The 19,516-nt window shown below is 46.3% G+C and overlaps 1 protein-coding gene across 4 annotated transcripts in view; it reads left to right on the top strand.

Moving 5' to 3' along the window:
- LOC147014829 (plexin-B3-like) overlaps positions 1-19,516 on the top strand; it is a 154,849-nt gene that overhangs the window by 124,726 nt on the left and 10,607 nt on the right. For all 4 annotated transcript variants that reach the window (XM_085853156.1, XM_085853159.1, XM_085853158.1 and 1 more), the window contains 13 exons: positions 2,146-2,310; positions 3,717-3,803; positions 10,362-10,501; positions 11,318-11,418; positions 11,553-11,746; positions 11,855-12,030; positions 12,123-12,189; positions 12,478-12,624; positions 12,862-13,039; positions 13,125-13,231; positions 13,413-13,515; positions 14,297-14,448; positions 19,473-19,516. The exon at positions 19,473-19,516 is cut by the window's right edge and continues 114 nt beyond it. In XM_085853156.1, the coding sequence (XP_085709282.1) occupies positions 2,146-2,310; positions 3,717-3,803; positions 10,362-10,501; positions 11,318-11,418; positions 11,553-11,746; positions 11,855-12,030; positions 12,123-12,189; positions 12,478-12,624; positions 12,862-13,039; positions 13,125-13,231; positions 13,413-13,515; positions 14,297-14,448; positions 19,473-19,516 (1,661 nt within the window). The remainder of the gene's footprint in view (positions 1-2,145; positions 2,311-3,716; positions 3,804-10,361; positions 10,502-11,317; positions 11,419-11,552; positions 11,747-11,854; positions 12,031-12,122; positions 12,190-12,477; positions 12,625-12,861; positions 13,040-13,124; positions 13,232-13,412; positions 13,516-14,296; positions 14,449-19,472) is intronic.

Below are 19,516 nucleotides of genomic sequence, written 5' to 3'. Positions count from 1 at the left end.
CTTTTTTCTTCTTTTTTTTTGTATACCTTGGTCGAGGCTCGTATGAGAGCTAACGCACAACTCACAGCAAGGAGGCATGAGACAAGAGGGGCGGGAGTGGAAGGGACAAAACAGTGAGGAACAGACACATTAGGTGAACTGTGGAAGGGAGAGGGATGGGGATGGGACGGGGAACATGGCGAAGAGAAGATGGACATTTCAGGGACTTTCAGGAAGGAAAGCAGGAGAAATGAAGGAAGTGGGCTTGGGTGGATTATCGGGGGTAGAAAAGATCGAGGATTTGGATGGGGGAAGATAAGAGGTGGTGGTGAACAGCTGTTTTGAAAGCCTGGAGGGAAGAATGGGAAAGAATAGAGTGAGGAAGTTTATTCCAAAGGCGGGAAAAAAGAGGAATGAAAGAGTGAAGATGAGCAGTGATTCGTGATTTTGGTAGTTTTACCAGAAGGGGGTTGTTGGCGGACCTTGAGCGCCCTGTGGAAATGTGGTGGGGACAAATCGCAGAGAGAGCAGGGGGCAAGGCTGGAGAGGAGTCGGTAGAAGACAGAAAGACCACCGACCAACCTGCGGTGATTGAGTGAGAGGCCCAAAGACTCAGCTTCATTGCGGGAGATGCCGATGATCTTAAATGCCCTGGTTTCGACAGCGTGAAGCCGAGAAAGGTGGGAGGCAGGAGCACCAGCCCAGAGGGGAGAGCAGTACTCCATCAGGCTACGGACAAAAGCTTTGTAAGTGGTCAGGAGCTCAAGAGGGCCGAGGAAGGACTTTGCACGACGGAGGATTCCCAGTCGGCGACTGGCTTTTGAGGCAAGGTTGGAAATGTGACTTTCCCAGGAAAGGTCATGGCAGATAGTGAGACCCAGAAGCTTGAAAGAAAAGACTTCTTCCAGAGGATTGTTGAGAAAGTGGATGGGGGGGTTTTGTAAACGGTCCTTTCGAAGACACATAGTGAGAGTGTGAGATTTATCTTGATTGAAAGACATGTTCCACGTGTTGGACCAGTTTGTGATTTTATCCAGATCTGCAGTGAGCGAAGAAGCTGCTGCTTGCCGGTCTGAGGGATGACAGATGGTACGGCAGAGGGTGGAGTCGTCGGCAAAGAGAAATAGAGGATTTTCCAGAGAGTCCGAGAGATCATTGATGAAAACTAGAAAAAGAACAGGGCCCAGAACGCTACCTTGAGGAACTCCAGCCTGCACAGGAAGAGGGGATGAAAGAACTCCATTTAGGGCCACACGTTGACTGCGACAGGAGAGGAAGTCTGCGAGCCATGAGTGGAGATGGCCTTGAATACCATGGGAAGAGAGTTTGGTGAGTAGGGCAGGGTGCCAGACTGTGTCAAAAGCACGTGATATGTCCAGGGATACGGCTCGGATTTCCTGTCTGGCATTGAGGACCTCCATCCATTGATGGGAGAGCAGAAGCAGCATATCCAGGGTAGAGTGACCTGGTCTGAAACCAAATTGATGATTGGAAATCAAGCCATTGGAGAAGAGGAAGGATTTCATATCTGAAGCGATGATGGATTCCATCACCTTGCTGATGATTGGGAGAAGGCTGATTGGTCTGTAGTTATAGGGATCTGTTTTTGCACCTTTTTTATGCAGGGCAGTGATGTTAGCAGATTTCCAAGCAGATGGCAGATGACCTTGGGCAAATGAGAGGGTGAATAGAACAGAGAGAGGGTGAGCAAGAGCAGAAGAGCAGGCTTTGAGGACACGTGGGCTGATGCCGTCTGGACCGGTTGCAGAATCTGACTCGAGGTTTGAAAGCAAGCTCTCCACCTTGTCAGGAGAAAAGGATACAGAGTCCAGGGACAGTTGGGTGCGACTGGGTAAAGTGGGTAGAGATAGAGATGGGTTTAGGACACAAATCACATCTTGCCTATCACATCTTGACAACACCATAATAATATTAATTTTTAAATCTTAAATTTCTTTTTTTAACAAGAGAAAGAACAACCGACGTCCTCAAAGCAACATCAATGTCTACACAACACCATAAGAAGAGCTTGTAACCTTACCTGTATTTGAAGGTGTGCAAGCATGCGTTCCCACCGATATATATATTCCGTCGATGTTAACAGCAATGTAAATGAAAAGAGAGGCCCAGAAAGCATGCTGATGGGCAGCCTCGATTATTTGACAGGGCCATAACATGAAGAAGGCGATCACGGAGGGTGAGGTTAAAGTGAGTATCGGTGATGAAGAGTGCTCCGTGAGTACGCTGGGTGACAACGCGCTCTACTGCAAACCACCTCTATCCCAACCACGGCCAGCAAACTATGATTTCACGAACATATTGTGGGATGAGGTGAGCTTCTCTTCCTTGTCCCTCCACAGTGGTCTTGAGTTTGATGGGGTTTTTAAAGGGCAACGAAGCTCCGTCAGGACGTGCATTCCAAACTTGTCACCGCAACACTAAAAGCTGAAAAGATCAGTTTAAACAAAAAGAGATTCAAATACTATATTGTTGCAGAAATTTTGAAGTTAGACAGTGATGAAGATGGGCAGGATAGCTTACCCAGCTATAAACGGTCACCCTGGTATTTTGTATGCAGGACGATTCATGAATGTGTATGTCGTCCATCAGAAGGACATTAAGCCAGACCCATCTGCCGGCACTAATCATTGGAAAGGAAAGCTCAAGCTTCCATAGGGCCTCACTTTGTTGTCACATTGTCGGCTCAACATTGTACATTTTGAATTTACGAGTAGCAATGAGTGTCTTGGTTCAAAAGGAAAGTTCTGGGAACATGCGATTTGTGTAAACATTGCCTACCCTATGGTTGAAATATGAATCGTAATGGAAGTTTGGGCTGGCAGGATGGTCTAGAGTCTTGACTCCAGAGGGACGCACACTCGCCTCTAAGTTGTCCAGTCTGGGTTTGAAATCAGACCCAGCTATAAACTGTCATCCTGGTGTTTCACAGTCAAGGGGATTCATCGATGTGTATGCCGTCCCTCAGATGAACTTCAAAATGGGCATCCCATCTGCCGCCATTAGTTGGTGGACGTGAAAGATCCCCACGTTGTCCTTCGCGAAGAGCAGGCGAGCTATCGCCGGCATCCTGAACAGATTCCAAATTCCTGCCCTGACTTCGAATCGAAGTATCGACTCGTCCAGGATTGTAGCTTAGCAACTGCTTCGGCAGCAGCAGTGCTCTGCATAGTGCATATTGTGCATCATCATGATGATGATGATGATGAATGGAAGTTTATTTTGTATTTTTTTTAAAGACAAGTTTTATTTTCACGACAGTCATTTGGACAGTTATCGGTAGTTATTTTAAGTAGTTATTTTCAGGAGAGTTATCAAAATTTTGTCACGTTCATAGAAAAGGTGTTATCATTCCGGCACATGCTTTCCCTGTCATGAGTTTTCCAGTGTTGCCATGAAAAGCTATGCAAGGACAATTACAAACATATAGGACGTTTGGTCCATTATCCCAATGACCTCAAAGCTTTGCATCCACTCGCTTTGTCCACTTGCGACACGAATTTTGTCACTTGCGGTTGGTAGAGACATGGAACCCAGTTCATGCAACTCTGAAGTTATCAGGGGAGACATTGTGCCCAGGTCCTGCAGTTGTGAACTTGCTTGTTGAGACGAGGAATAATTAAGAATGGTTTTTTTTGCTTACCTGTAAAAACAGGGATTACATAGTCAAACAGGTGTATGTGACACCCCATGCCAATTGACATTATGCGACGTTCCAGGATCACAATCCGAACTGCACGCTCGTTGAACCGCTGTTGACACATCCAGAGAAAGGAAATCAAGCGGCGAAGCTACCGGAGCTCATGGTAAAACGATCTTTAACCACACTGTATTTTTCATTATTCAATTGATTACAGCTTTTCAATCTATTAACAAGACCCACACTGGGAAAGACTCACTATAGTAATGTGGTGATGTATTCGTGGCTTTGCATGTGATATGACTGACATGACAGTCAGCCCTTCCTCCCACCCACCACAACAGACATTTTTTTTTACCAACTAATGGAACACCAAGTGGCAGAACATAAACTCAAACAAACTTTCCGTAAACACCAAAAGAGCAGATGCTGTAATTATTTTATTTCTGGTATATTATATTATTTAATTTCATACTATATAACAACATCATCCCTTAGCAATCACTATAGTTACCTCCATCACCAAAGGTGGATGGAGGTTATGTTTTCACCCCTGTTTGTCTGTGACGAGGACACCTCAATTTATGGACGGATTCGGACAAAACTTGGTGGGACAGATCGCGTGTGTGACCAGGAATAATTGATTAGATTTTGGTGATGATCTGGATCCAGATAGGAGAATTTTTTTTAGAGCAATTCTTCACCATTGAGAGATAGGGCACGATATCTATATGATATATAGCACGATATCTCAAAAAGTTGCGGACGGATTCGGATGAAACTTGGTGGATGAGTTGGTTATGTGATAAGAACAAGCCAATTAGATTTTGTTTAGGTCCAGATGCAGATCCGGCCCATCATTGGGACACAAAACATGAACTGTTCAGCCCAGCAGAGTTGTGGGCTCGACCGAGTGCCGTTCTATTTGGTGGTGCATGTATAACATCGAGTACAAACCATGTCAATGACAAGGTTTATCGTAATGATGTGTGAGCTGTGTTTCCCTGCTGATGGAACTCTGGAAGTTTGTACTTGGTGCTGTGTTTGAGCCTTGGGAGTAATTTCTGTAATCTATCTAATCTGGGTTCTTCATTGTCTTTTGATCTTTGTTCCTTTCATACTTCTTTCTACTTTTTCACTTTTCTCTTTGTTCATTCTAATTCTAACTTTTTCTTTTCCTTTGATTCATTTTCCTCTCTTCCATTGTTATTTTGTGTTTACTAATAAGGACTACAAAAAACAATTCCTCCTGTACTACCCATCGTGCAGCAGATCACTAAAATAATCTTTCACTTGGTGGTACAAGCACCAAATTTGGTATACATGTGCTCCAGGACCTATTCTCTCAGAAAAGTTCGTTACCCACGTTGAAAACCAAAATGATCACCATTTTTTCAAGATGGCCACCATTTGAAGTGGTTTGAATCTGCGTTTGAGCTAAATTTTGATGGAATAATGCTATTTTAATGTTCTATGCATCGAAATATATGTTTTTGAGTTAGAAAAATCAATTTTTTCCAGATCCAAAAAAAGCCACCCCAGACTTCACAAGAGCACCTGTCCACCCACTGCTTTGAAGTAGGGTTCCAAGAGACCTTAAAGCAGCCATCTCTATGTGGAGGCCCCCAAACATGACAACAAATTTATCCTCACCATACAGGTCAGGCCAGTGCCACTGGACTTGTTTGATAAGTGCATAAATAGGCTGGTCTGCGGTTATCACAGGGACCTGTCCTGGGTTGAGGTGTGCAATAGTATCCCTGACTTTGTTCATGGAGTGCCTTGCAGTGGAAACTGAGTGAGCTTCGTCACGAAGGAGGGGCAGAAGTGCTGTAATACTCACTTCAAATGCAAGACCTCTCTTTTTCTCTGCATGGTGGGCTGACCAAGTGATGTTAACATTGTCATGTACTTCTTGTGTGAGGCTAATCTTCTGCAACCACTCGTATTCATTGGTTAGGGGGAGACTTGGCAGAGATTCATATGTAAGTTTGCTTTTGGGAGGAGAAGGGTTCTTTGTTGTGAAGAACGCAGGATAGACATTTGTATACGAGTCGGGGATTTCTGGGACTTTCTTTACTTTGGTATTCTTAATTAGAATTGGTTCCCGTACTTCTCCTTGATTTCCTGATGTTGTATGTTGAAAGATGGATATGCTGGTTCCATGGAATGATGTGGTCGCCGTTGTGGAAGAGGGATTATGGTCGATGTTATCCATCGCAGATGTGCTGAAAAGACCTTTCCTCAGTTTGGGAGGACAAACCACACCTTCCTCTACATATCTGGCTGCAGCTGCATCTCCCAGCTGAGCTGATATGTCGAGTACTCGATCATATGGAAGACTGAGACCATGGTCATGGAGCATTTCTACTAGGTGTCTCTTTCTTGTCTTAGCATGAACAGACATCCCTATGTAGACCAGAAATGGGGTTTCTCTGTCTCTGGAATGCCTGTGTGTGGCAGCACCTTCTTTGTATTTGGCAAAGCAGTTGTATTGAAGGAGCTGAGCCATAGCCAGGTCAGTTGTAGTTGCTCCAAACCTCAGTTGAGACTTTATGTCTGCTCCATGCTCAATCATGCAGACAAATTGGAGCAAAGCTGGAGGAAATGAATCGTATACTGACGTCTCATGAAGATTGTCCTCATATTTATATTTGTGATCAAGCATGTGCCTACGCAATATCTTGGCAGCTTTGGCGAGAATGATGGCATCAGAGTAGGTTGATGTTTCTGACATGACAGGACCTACATCCTTCTTGAATGTCAGATAAACATCACATCCATCCTTTGAGGTTTCCAACGCAGGTTTCTCTGCCAAAAGCTTTTTTTTTCAGTCTGGTAGAGTTCACATCAGGTATATCTGTTCCAAATTGTTCAAGTCTTTCCTTGTAAAGACTCACCAAGTCAGTAAGTCGAAACGAAACAGGCTCATCACTGCTGTTTCTTGTCTCGATGACATAGGTAAGAAGTTCAGAGAACACCAAAGGGAAGACTTCCTTTTCTTGGGATGACTGGACTTTTTCTTTGTTCTTGGCTGCAATGTGTGCCCTCTCTCTCTGATACAGAGCTGTTAAGCAAGAGTAGTGGTATTTCAGTTCCAGGGCAACCACATCTCCACCGCTGAAGACAGCCAAAAGCTTGCCATCATTAAGATTGCGAGCACATTCATTCAGCCTCTCATTTAGCTGCATGGTCATGGCTTGTCGCAACTTTGACTTTGGTTGCATCTTTTTACATAGGAAACACCGTTGCACTTCCGTGCTAGTTCTTCGCATTTTTGAGTGCCCTTCTCCTGGATCATTTTGAATTTCAGCTGCTCTTTTAGTGGCACACTCAAGTTTATAGCTGTCAAACATTTTGCAACAATTTTGGTGGTACTTGGCACTATTTCGCCTCAGTGTATCCTCAATACCACCTCCTTCATCCAATCTGGATGGGTCTAACCTGATCGGTAACTGGTGGATTGCCTGAAATTGTGGTAGGATTTTTGCTATCATGGAATAACCATCAGAACTACACTCATAACGGGTTGGGGGAGACTTGAACTCTTCTTTTGTATCAGTTGGACAGAGGCAACACTTCCTCCAGTCAGTTTTAGGAGTACTACTCAACGGATTATTAGTGGACATATTGAACAGGTTAAGGCCGAGGGTTTATCCTTTTACCACCTAACCGTACAAAATACATAAGCATATTGAGATATGGGATACCACTCGGTTCATACATACAAATGCCCTACACCTCGCCTGATCGTTCATCCAGTGCCATTTAAGTCCCATGCGATCTGTACACCTTCCGGTTAAATGAAGCCCCGTTACCCTTGGCTCAGCTCTCCCGCGCTGGCACATCCTGTCAATTCAGGCGCGGCTATCTAATAGTGTAATACTACAAGTCGCTATACTTCGAGCTGAAATATATACAGGGGCTTATGAGATAGCATTTGGGACACTCAAGTATACTACAAACTACAGTTTAGGTTAGTAAACTCCAGCTACAAGTCGTACACTATAAACCGACACTGAACCCCATGCTGAGTCTCACAGCAGTGATGTCACCAGTGTGCCCTGGTTGTGCTTTAACATCATTCTTATTCACATAATGTAATAGAGCCTGACCGCATCACCTCAATACATGATCACAGATGTTTCCCAGCAATATCTGTGATAATTTTGTAAGACAGCGACAAAAGTACTGATTTTAAGTCATGCAATGGCCGCCATCTTGAAAACTGGTAACCATTTTCGAATATTAGTGCCAAAATATATTTCTCCAGTCAAAATACAATCTATTTAACATTTGGATCAATAGCATGTTCCTATTTATAGACGTTTCGCACTGAAAACCATTTTTCCGATTTTATGAGACGGCCATCTTGAAAAATGGCGGCCATTTTGTTTTTCAACGTGGGTAACTTACTTTTCTGAGAGAATTATCCTGCCTTGGTTTCCAAAGATGGAATCCAAGGCCAACTCCACTCTTGGTTTACTGACTTCCTCCCCCCTCATAGCCAACGTGTGGCTCTCAAAGGAACCCTTTCATCTCCTCTCCCTGTCAAGGCTGTAGTTCCCCAAGGCTGTGTTCTCGGCCTAACTTATTCCTAATCTTCATCAATGATTTCACTGAATGGAAAATCCTCTATCTCTTTGCTGATGACTACACTCTCTGCCATGACATCCCTCATCTCTTTGCCAGATAGGCAGGGAGCCAGCAGCCTCTTCCCTCTCCTCGGACCTTGACAAAATCACCTGTGTCTCTCTCTCTCTCTCTCTCTCTCTCTCTCTCTCTCTCTCTCTCTCTCTCTCTCTCTCTCTCTCTCTCTCTCTCTCTCTCTCTGTCTCTCACTCTCTCACTCTCTCACTCTCTCACTCTCTCACTCTCTCACTCTCTCACTCTCTCACTCTCTCACTCTCTCACTCTCTCACTCTCTCACTCTCTCACTCTCTCACTCTCTCACTCTCTCACTCTCTCACTCTCTCACTCTCTCACTCACTCTCACTCTCACTCTCACTCTCACTCTCACTCTCACTCTCACTCTCACTCTCACTCTCACTCTCACTCTCACTCTCACTCTCACTCTCACTCTCACTCTCACTCTCACTCTCACTCTCACTCTCACTCTCACTCTCACTCTCACTCTCACTCTCACTCTCACTCTCACTCTCACTCCCCCTCTCCCTCTCCCTCTCTCTCACGCACCGGCTCGGCATCCTCCATCGTGCAAAGTCCTTTCTTCGCACATCTGAACTCCTGTCCACCTTCAAGGCTTTCATCCACAGCTCGATGGAGTACTGCTCTACCCTCTGGGCTGGCTCCCCTGCCTCACATCTTGCTCAGCTTGACACCGTGGAAACCAAAGGCCTTAAATATCATTGGAATGTCTCGCGATTAAACTGAGTCTATGGGCCTATCACTTCGCCATCGCCGACAGGTCAGTGGTCTCTGTCTTCTTCCGCCTCATTTCTGCTCTTGCACCCTCTGCCCTCTCCGTGCTCTGTCCCCAACAAGTATCTGCAGGACGGACGCGGTCCACTAGCAACCCCCTCCTTGTGAAACTGCCTAAATCCATAACCACTGCTCACCTCCACTCATTTATTCCTCTTTTTTTCCCCCACCTGTGGAACCGCCTTCCACACTCTCTTCAATCTCATTCTTCTCTCTGGGTCTTCAAGACAGCTGTTCACCACCATTACCCACACCCATCCAAAAACCATGATCTTTTCTACCCCGTTAATCCACCGCACTCTACCCCCAACCCTTCCTCCTTCCATACTTCCACTTTTTCTTAACTGAGAAATTCTCTCTGTATCTATCTTGTCCACCCTGTGCCCCCCCGCCCCCAATCTCTCATTCCTCCCCACACCCATTATTTTGTTGAAATTGCCCGATATTTTGTCCTTCAACCAGACTGTTGGCATGCCCCACCCCTCCCCCTCTATTGTTTCTTGTTCTGTTGCGTCCTGGTCCGTTCAGTGTTCTCGCTCTTCCACGAGCCTTGTGTTGTTTGTGTACAATTTATTTCAATTTGTCGATTTCATTAAGCATCTGTCTCGGCTCTTTAAAGAAGTGAATTCTTCTTCTAAAAAAAAATTTTCTGTAAGGCTCGCTTGGCTGTGCCTGGATGGGTTTGAAGGTGGTGGAGGACCGGCTGAAACCCGAATCCTATGCAGATTCCTTTGTGTTGGCTTAACGATATGCCTGGTGGGGGTTAACCTGGAGGTTAACGGGTCGATATGCCTGGAGGTTAACCACGATATGCCTGGTGTTAACTTAATGGTTAGGGTGGCAGGCTTGGGATCCTCGGGTCCTGAGTTCAAACCCCACTCAGCTGTTGAATCAATACCAGGTGGGGTTAACTCGACCTGTCATCCTCCCGAGGTCGGCAAAATGAGTGCCACCATACTGGTATCCTGTGTCAGAGTGGCGACCCGTCCAGGATTGTGCCCAATAGCCAAGGAGACGGCTTAGGCAGCACCAACGCTCTGCACAGAGTATGGTCCCAATGGAATGGACCACATATTACAATCACCAGCATGGTTGGAGTGGAGTTCATATGCTGTTTTGTGATTTAATGAAATTTTAATGAAATTTACATAACAACATTACAGTGGGTTAAGGGTTATACGACAGACATGTTTTCACACTAAATGGTACTTGCTTTGAGACTGCACCAATTAAGGTTGCTCATGCATCACGTGTGCCCACACACAACGACTATCCCTTACAGGTCCAGATGGGAGGCCTATGGTATTACCTTGGACCTGTTCACTATCCGTCCACCGTGCTCTCATCTGGTGCCCTCGCTGGAATCATCACAGCAATCATTCTTTTTTTGCTTTTGATCACAGCCGTCATGCTCCTCTTACGGTAACACCCATAATTCTACCATCTTTTAAAAACGTGAGAATAAAGATTTTTTTTTTTTTTTTTTTTTAGAAATAAATAATAATTTTAAAAAGCAATATGCAATGAAGTAACTTTTTCACTTGCTTGCTGCAACTTTGGCTTCAAATCAAACTGAAAAGAATGCAAAGCATTTAATTATTTTATTCCCCCCTCCCCCCCCTTGATTACTGAACAAACGGAATCTCAACCTCAGATGCCATTGTTTGATCACTTAGCGTAAAATTTTAAAGAATCCACTGAGTTTTTTGACTCGTATTTCACTTTGTCCTTTAGCTTTAACTGTTGGGAAGCATGCGATGACCATGGAGCACAGGCTGATCATTCCGAGGTTCATGATTATTTGACCAAGAAAAAGTCTTGACACGAGGCCTTGTGCCCCCTCTTCAGGAATTTTTGTTGAGTTTAGTTTTGTCAGTTTTGTTCTGCTGTCCTTCCCTCCAGATTTCCTGTTTTTCCTTCCTGAGATTTTGCTTCTGTGTCCATCTTATCCACCACGTGCATTCTCCACCACCCCTCACCCTTACCCACATCCCTTGTTGCCCTTCATCCCTGCTGTTGGTGTCTCACTCTCTCACTCTTTCTGCTGTTCATTTTGTTCTGTTGCGTCCCGATCCATTCTGTGTTGTAGCTGTTGAGACTTGGAAAAAAAAAAAAAAACAAGAAATGACTGTTACAACTCTGTGTAGTACTTTGTAGACAGATAACTTGGCAATGACGTTTACTAGTTAAACAAGTGACCATCAGATCACAAACTCGGCATGTGTATGGACCTTGCAGCTACAAGGGGCGGCGAGCAAAGCGACGCTACGAACAGATACTGATGGTGATGGGGCAATTGGAGGATGATGTCAAGGAGCAATGCAGGAGGGAGTTTGCTGGTAAGGATGGTGTGTGTGTGTGTGTGTGTGTGTGTGTGTGTGTGTGTGTGTGTGTGTGTGTTTTCTGAATTCCTCCAGCCAATTGATGGGTTTTCACGTTCGCCTTTGTGAGGGTGTGCTTTTGGTGTGCACAGATTTAATGCAGGTACCAGAGTTAAGTAACCAGCTGGACGTGACCGGCTTTCCTTTGCTTCCATATGGACGATACGTGGAGAGAATGTTCTTCCCCTTGGCTCAGCGAATACTGTTGAACTCCCGGGCACCACCATTCACTGCCAGTGACATCGAGTTCTATAGACTTCTCGACAATGAGGCCTTCATCGTGAAGGTATTGTGACTGAGTTTGTTTTTTCACATACATTTTCACACTCGAAAGCTGGAAAGACCGTTCCAAGATCAGAGAGAGCAGGAATAATGAAAGGTTGTTTGGCTTCAGTTCCTGCAGACGTTGGATAAGTGCCAGCTGCAGCAGTCTGATCGTGGTTACATCGCGTCCCTCGCTACGGTGGCATTGCTGGATCGCCCCGCCTTGCTGTGGCGTATCCTCCTCTGCCTCATTACAGACTTAATCAGTAACAATGTCGAGAGGAAACCAAAGCTGTTGTTCCGCAGGTGCATGGGGATTGGGACGAGGACTGTGCGTTGTACAAACGGCATCGATGTGCAGAGGTGGTGGGTAACGGTCTCATGTATGCTGTTTGCAGGACCGAAACGGTGGTGGAGAAAATGCTGACCAACTGGATATCTGTTTGTTTGTTCAACAGTCTGAGGGTATGGCCTTGTTCTTCACCCATGTTAGCAATCAAATCTGGTTCTGGCTTCCTTGTGGGACCACTTGGTAACCAAATACTTGTCTCGGGTTCCACAGTGCGATAACGAAAGGTTAACTCCTGAAATGTCGGCTTCTTGCTTCACGTACCTCCAATCAACGTCCTGTTGATTTCATCTATTGTTTTGCCTGTCTGCCGATGCAGATAGACACCAGCCTTTACCAGCAAGACTAGTTCTTCATTCTGTATTAACATGTCATTGCATACCATGCTATGCTGTGCTGTGCAGGGCTCTGTGGGCAAGCTCGTGTACATGCTCTTCCTAGCAATTCGAACCCAGATTGGCCGTGGCCCGGTGGATTGCGTGCTGCAGCGTGCGCACTTCACACTGGCAGAGAGCTCCTTGTTGTGCACGCACGTGGACAACCGCCACTTGGTAAGAACTCAGGCCAAGGCTTGTGTCCTTGCACCAAAAATATCATTAGGTACAGCTGCAATGGGGTTTTAAAATAATGCAAGCTTGCCAAAAATTAAACAAAAGTGAGTGAAAAAAATCTTCCATCATCTCAGCACTTGAAATTGTTCAGAAATATGCACCCATTGACACAGCCATCACCCATGTATCAGCAGCACTGATGTCTCTCATCCCTTCCCCGGCTTCATCAATGCCTAGACCATAAAAGTGATCAAGCAAGAGGAGGGGGGGCCTGGAGGACCAGCAGGCCAGCAGTTGTTAGACATCATGGTGCTGGATTGCGACAGCATCGGGCAAGTCAAGCACAAAATCCTGGACCAGCTCTACCCAGGCACTCCATTCTCCGAACTGCCTGACCCCGAATCGCTCACGCTTGGTACGGCTTGTCTGCGTATGCTCTTGAAGTCTTACTTTTTAATCGGGTGTATTCTATATATTTGATCCTGGCCTTTACGTTTCAGAACTTCGCTCCTTGGGAGGTGCCACGGGTCTTGCCCTCTCCGACATTGATCAGACATCCGAGGTTAACCAATCAAACATTCGTTGTAACACTCTCAAACATTACAACGTGAGTGATTCACATGGTCACATAGTTATATCAACAGATCCCCTGAACCCCCACATGCATTAAGATATCAAAACTGAAAATCCCTCGTGACTTCATGGTTCTTCTCATCCTCCCCACCCCCCAACCCCCCCCGGTCTTCTTTACCCACCCCTCCTGTGATTCACATCGGCCTTTCCAACAGATCTGGGACAAGACAACAATGATGCTTGTCCCACAATCATCTCAGTTTACTCCAGGTGCTCCACCTTTGCCTGGCTCCAACCGAAGGTCGCTCCTTGGCGAGAGTGAGTTTGTTGATCAAACATAATTCATCCATTACAGGTTTTGGCTCAAAGGCAACACGTGCCTCGAAACGACATGCCTCCGAGTGTGACTGTTCAAGGTGACCCATGAGTCACATCTTAGGACAATTAGGCCTGTATGGTAGAACAATGTTATAATAATAATAACTGGCATCGCTTGAAGACAAAGTCTTCGATATCCCCCACCTTAGTAAATGAGGACAAGTAGCAAAAGGCACCAGTTAAATTTATTCTTGATGTGTGTACCAAATTTCATAAAGAAATAGTTAATAGTTTTGCAACTATGCTCTGGAAACAAAGGTTAACCTCAATTATTTCTTAATACCCAACTTGTTTCCATGGAAAGTGACAGAAATTTTTTTGGGGGAAATCTCTACATATCAAAAGGCACCAGTTCACCACTTGCTTGATATGTGTACCAAATTTCGTAAATATATCTTGAGGGGATTTGTAGTTTAGCTCCGGAAATGAAATGTGATGGACGGACGGACGGACGGAACCCATTTCTATATCCCCCGCCAACTTCGTTGGTTGGCGGGGGATAATAAGTACAGCACACACCTGCCTGAACTCGAGTGAGCAAAACACCTATCTTCGACCTTTTAAAACTCTATCTCAATTCAGAGGGGGAGAATCTGCTAAAATGAAATGGTTCCAATTTCTGTCACATTCCTTGGTCCTTTCTTATAATCCCTCAATCATTCTTCGATTTCCTCCTTCATCGCACACAAACTGAGTCGAGTGGGGTGTGCCTCGGGACCAGGGGTTCCACTGATGAGTCGAAACTCCCTCCAGTCGTGGCATTTGATCAAGGAAGCAGAGGAGGAGGAGGAGAGGCGAAGGGTCGGTGGCCGTGAGAAGCACCACGGCACCGCCATTCCGGAGATTTACCTCACCCGCTTACTTTCCTTCAAGGTACGGATGTGGAATGTGCCAGGAATTTTTTTAAACCATAGTCTTATTCCTCATAATAGTATGGTGGCAGGAATTAAACCTCAGATATCTCATGTTCTTGCATATTACTCTTCTTGAACCATGATTTGTGCAATTTTTCAAATGCATCAATGGAAATGTTTTTGAAGGAGCGAGAACACGGAACGGATTAAGATGTAACAGAACGAAGAGAACAGCATAAAGAGAGGGGGCACACACCGACAGCAGGGTGGAGGGACAAAATAGAGGGAGACTTGGGGAAATAATGGATGTGGGGAAAAATTAGGGCTAGAGAAAGGACACAGGGGGGTGTGAACAATATGGATACAGCCACAAACTCTCAATCACAGAAGTGTAAGGGAAAACTGTTAACTCAGAAAGGGGTGGGCTTGGGGAGGATTATTGGGGGTAGAAAAGATTGTCATTATGGATGGGGGATGACCTGAGGTGGTTGTGAACAGCTGTCTTGCAGCCATGGAGGGAAGAATGAGATTGAAGAGACTGAGGAAATTGGTTCCACAGGCGATGGGGGCAGGAGGGGGGGGGAGAAGAAAACAAGAAAAAAAAAAGAGAACGGCTGAGTGGAGGCGAGTAGTGAGTTGGGATTTTTGGGAGTTTCACCAAAGGTAGATATGGGCAGACTGCATGGACCCTGTGGAACCTGGGAAAGGAGTGGGAGGGGAAGAGAGGGCAAGAAAAGAGCAGAGGGTTCAAAACCAGAAAGGAGATGGCAGAAAGAGACCACAATTCTGACTGTGATGTGAAAGTGAGAGGCTCAGAGACTGAGCTTCATCACGGGAGCTTCCAATGATTTTGACAGACTCGGTTTCCACAGCATCAAGCAAAGTGTGAGGCACGAGAATCAACCCTGACCGAAGAACAGTACTCAATCAAGCTGCGGAAGAAAGCCTTGGAGGTGGATAAAAGTTTAGGTGTGTCAAAGAAAGACAGCGCATGACAGAGGATGCCAAGTCAGTGACTGGCTTTGGAGGTCAACTGAGAAATGTGATTTGCCCCAGAAAGATGTCTTCATCTTACACCAGGACCCTAACCCTGAGGCTAAATATCAGCACCCATTTCCATACAGTACAACACACTCAGCTTGTTAAGCCATTCTGATCTCATGCTGACATTGAGGGACTCCATCCATTGTTGGGAGAGAGCAGTATGTCCAAGGTGGAGTGACCTCATCTGAATTTGAAATTATGTTCAGAGATCAGGCAAATAGAGAAAAGGAAGGATTTGATGTCGACTTTGATGATGGATTCCATGACGTTGCTGATGATTGAAAGGAAGCTAATTGTTCTGGAGTTAAGGGGATCGGTCTTTGCACCTTTTTATCTCCACTACCTTAGGTAGTGGAGGGAAAGGAGGGAAACCATGGGGTAACATCCCTGGGTCGGATTGCGGGAGAGTGTGTCAGAGTGGTGCTAAGGTGTCATCCACCAGACGGCGGTCTCCTTGGGTTAACCTGAGGCGGTCCCTTCGGGTGAGTGCCTGGAATGTCCTATCCCAAAGAGAGGACGATCACCTGTCTGTTATCATCTGAGCTCAAGCGTTTGGACATCGGGATTGCAGCTCTCTCTGAGGTTCGGAGACCGGATTGCGGCGAGATAATGGTGGGTGGTTACACCTACTATTGGTCTGGTCGCTCTGATGGTTACCATACCCAAGGAGTTGCTGTAGCTGTGTCCAATAAGCTGACCCCAATGATAATTGAGGTAACACCGGTCAATGAGCGTATTATGAGACTAAGGATTCGTCACTCCTTGGGTGTCATTTCCCTGGTCTCTGTCTATGCTCCGACTGAGGCGAGTGACCTCACCGTGAAGGATGCATTCTACGCCACGCTCGAGTCTGTGGTTGATCAGTGCCCCAGACGAGATACACTTCTCGTCTTGTGGGATTTCAATGCATCGACTGGAACTGATAGGGATGGTTATGAGACGTGTGTTGATCTCCATGGGTCAGGAACTATGAACCAGAATAGCACCAAGTTCCTTGACTTTGCAAGAAGTCATGGACTTAGTGTGGCTGGTTCATGGTTTCAGCGCCCACAAGCTCATCGCTGGACTTGGTATTCCAACGCTGGCGGTGTGGCAAAGGAGATTGACCATGTCCTCATTGACGGTCGTTGGAGGATGATCCAGAACTGCAGGGTCTACCGGAGTGCTCAGTTCCTCAATACTGACCACAGGCTTGTTGTAGCAACTCTAAAGCTGCACCTTAAATCCTGGAGAATGGTACCATCCCAGCCTCGGCTGGATGTTGGCAAGCTCAAGGATGAGAGAGTAGCTGAGGAGTTTGCGAACAGGCTGAGTGGACATTTGGGGTGTCTGGGTGCTTTGGGGGGTCCTGAAGAGTTGTGGAGTGCCTTCAAGACCACCGTCCTTGATGTTGCCAGTGGATGTCTTGGAACTCACCGCAGGGAAAAGTAGAATTTTGTCTCTCAAGGGACACTGGATACCATTGACCAGTCGCAGGGCCAGGCTGAATGGCAAAGCTGAGCTGTTCAGGGAGCTGAGGCGTAAAACTGTACGTGCACTGAGGGTGGACAAGGAGGCCTATGTGCGAGGAATCTGTGAGGGGGTAGAGCATCACCTGTGGACAGGTGATTCTCATCCCGCTTACAGGGGAATTTGCGCATTGCGTTCATCCAAGCCCATTCTTCGGAGCACTGCAGTTAGAGCAGAGAGTGGTAGGCTCTTGACAGAGGAGTCTGAAGTGAAGGCCCACTGGGCCATTACTTTGAGCGGTTGTACCAGGCTGATCCCCCAGCTGTTGAGTTGGACGTCAAGGGTGTTACAATCCCTGTTCCTGACCCTCCAATAAACTGTGGTCCACCTTCGCTTGTGGAAACACGGGCTGCGGTGAACCGGTTGAAATGGGGTAAAGCTCCAGGGATCTGTGGCATCCATGCTGAACTTCTCAAAGCTGGTGGAAATGCTGCACTCGTGTCGTTGCATGCAGTTTTGTGCTCTGACTTGAACACAGGCATCATCCCAACTGATTGGAAGAGGGGCCTTGTTGTCCCTCTCTGGAAAGGGAAGGGTGATCGCCAAGACTGCAACAACTACCAAGGGGTGACGCTGCTCTCGGTGCCGGGCAAGGTCTTTGCTCGGATAATTATTGATAGTGTTCGCCATCATCTGCTTGAGCACCAGCGTCCAGAGCAGTCAGGCTTTACACCAAAGAGGTCAATGATTGACCGTATCCTTGCTCTTCGTGTCCTCACCGAACGCAGACGAGAGTTTCGGCAGGGGCTGCTTGCAGCCTATGTTGATCTCTGTAAAGCGTTCGATTCAGTGAATTGGGATGCCCTCTGGAGGATTCTTGGTCTTCGTGGGGTGCCACCAAAACTGATCTATCTGATGTCTGAACTCTACTCTGGCACTGAGAGTGCTGTGAAGTGTGGTGGTACCATCTCTGACTTATTTCCAGTTGTTACTGGAGTTTGCAGGGGTGTGTACTTGCCCCTACACTTTTCAGCACTTGTATGGACTGGATTTTAGGGAGGATGTCGGAGAGATCAAGTTGCGGTGCATCGTTTGGGAATGTCAAGATCTCGGACCTTGATTTTGCAGATGATGCAGTCATCTTTGCGGAGACTTTAGATATCCTTTTGGGGGCCCTCGAGGTGCTGAATGAGGAGTCTGAGCCGCTGGGATTACGGGTTTCTTGGGTCAAAACTAAGATCCAGGCTTTTGGTGACATCTTGGATGCTGCTGTCCTGTCTGTGTCTGTTTGTGGTGAGGATGTTGAGGTCGTGGAGAGATTCACTTACCTTGGCAGTGATATTCATGTCTCTGCTGGCTGTGAGTCAGAGGTCAATATACGTCTGGGTCGGGCCTGGGGAGTCATGGATTCACTGGATCATGGGGTGTGGCGCTGCCGGTACCTGTGCGGGAGGACGAAAGTCCGAGTCTTCAGGTGCTTGGTGCTTCCAGTCTTGCTCTATGGATGCGAGATTTGGACTCTGACCAAGGATCTGAGACGGAGACTTAATTCCTTTGGTACCAGGTCTCTTCGGAGAATCCTTGGCTATTGCTGATTGGATTTTGTGTCCAACGAGCGGTTGCTGAGAGACTCCGATGAGATTTGTTACCTGCATGGTCCGTGAGCATCAGTTGCGGCTGTATAGACATGTGGCTCGTTTTCCTGATGCTGATCCTGCTCACCAGATTCTCTCAGCGAGGGAGTCTCATGAGTGGAGGAGGCCAGTGGGCCGACCACGTGCCTCATGGTTGACCATCATCTCAAGGAGATGGGGATGGGCCTGGCATCTGCCTGGGGGAAGGCCAGACGGAGGTCCCTGGAGTACTGGCGGAAAGTGGATGCAGCGACGCGCTGTTCTGGCACATGCTCCCATACCTGACCTGACCTTAGGTGGACGGAGGTTATGCGCTCCACCGAGTGACATTCTAGTGATGCAATGCAGTGATGTTGGATGACTTCCAGGGAGATTTAAGATAACCTCGAGCAAATGATACACTGAACAGAACAAAGATAACATGCAAGAGCAACAGAGCAGGTTTTCAGGACACGTGAGGTGATGCCGTCTGGTCCAGCTGCAGAATCAGTCGATGGTTGCCAGAAACTGGTACAAAAGACAGTCTGTGAGAATTTTGGTGCAACTGGGTGCAAAGAGTGAAGGTTTGGATTTCAAAGATTTGGAAGCAAACAGTATTGAGGGATTCAGCCTTTCCATATAATCCATGTTCTTTAAAATTACCCATCTTATCTATCTTAGTGGAGTTTCAAAGAAACCCAAAAAATATCATTGTCATACATCATTCACTAATGTCCCAAGAAGCAAGGTTTTTCTTGACAACCCTTAAATGGTAATCAGCCAAGCGAGTTTCCACTGATTGGGGAATCTAGTATCAGAGACAGTCACAAAAATACTACCGATTACCTTACATGGCTGAGCAAAATTTACCCGAATCGAAAGTTTTTGTGAATTGTAAAAATCCTCGAGATGAGACAGGTTTTTTTTTTTCCTCCAGATGGGAATTCAGGAACTGATGTATGATGCGTTCAAGGCCATACA

Source organism: Eptatretus burgeri, chromosome 13 (genome assembly GCF_056783735.1).
Source record: "Eptatretus burgeri isolate ZD-2024b chromosome 13, Ebu_testis_v1, whole genome shotgun sequence".
In the NCBI taxonomy this organism is placed as follows: Eukaryota; Metazoa; Chordata; class Myxini; order Myxiniformes; family Myxinidae; genus Eptatretus; species Eptatretus burgeri.
The sequence above is the reverse complement of the archived record's forward strand: the minus strand, read 5'-3'. Positions and strand labels throughout refer to the sequence as shown.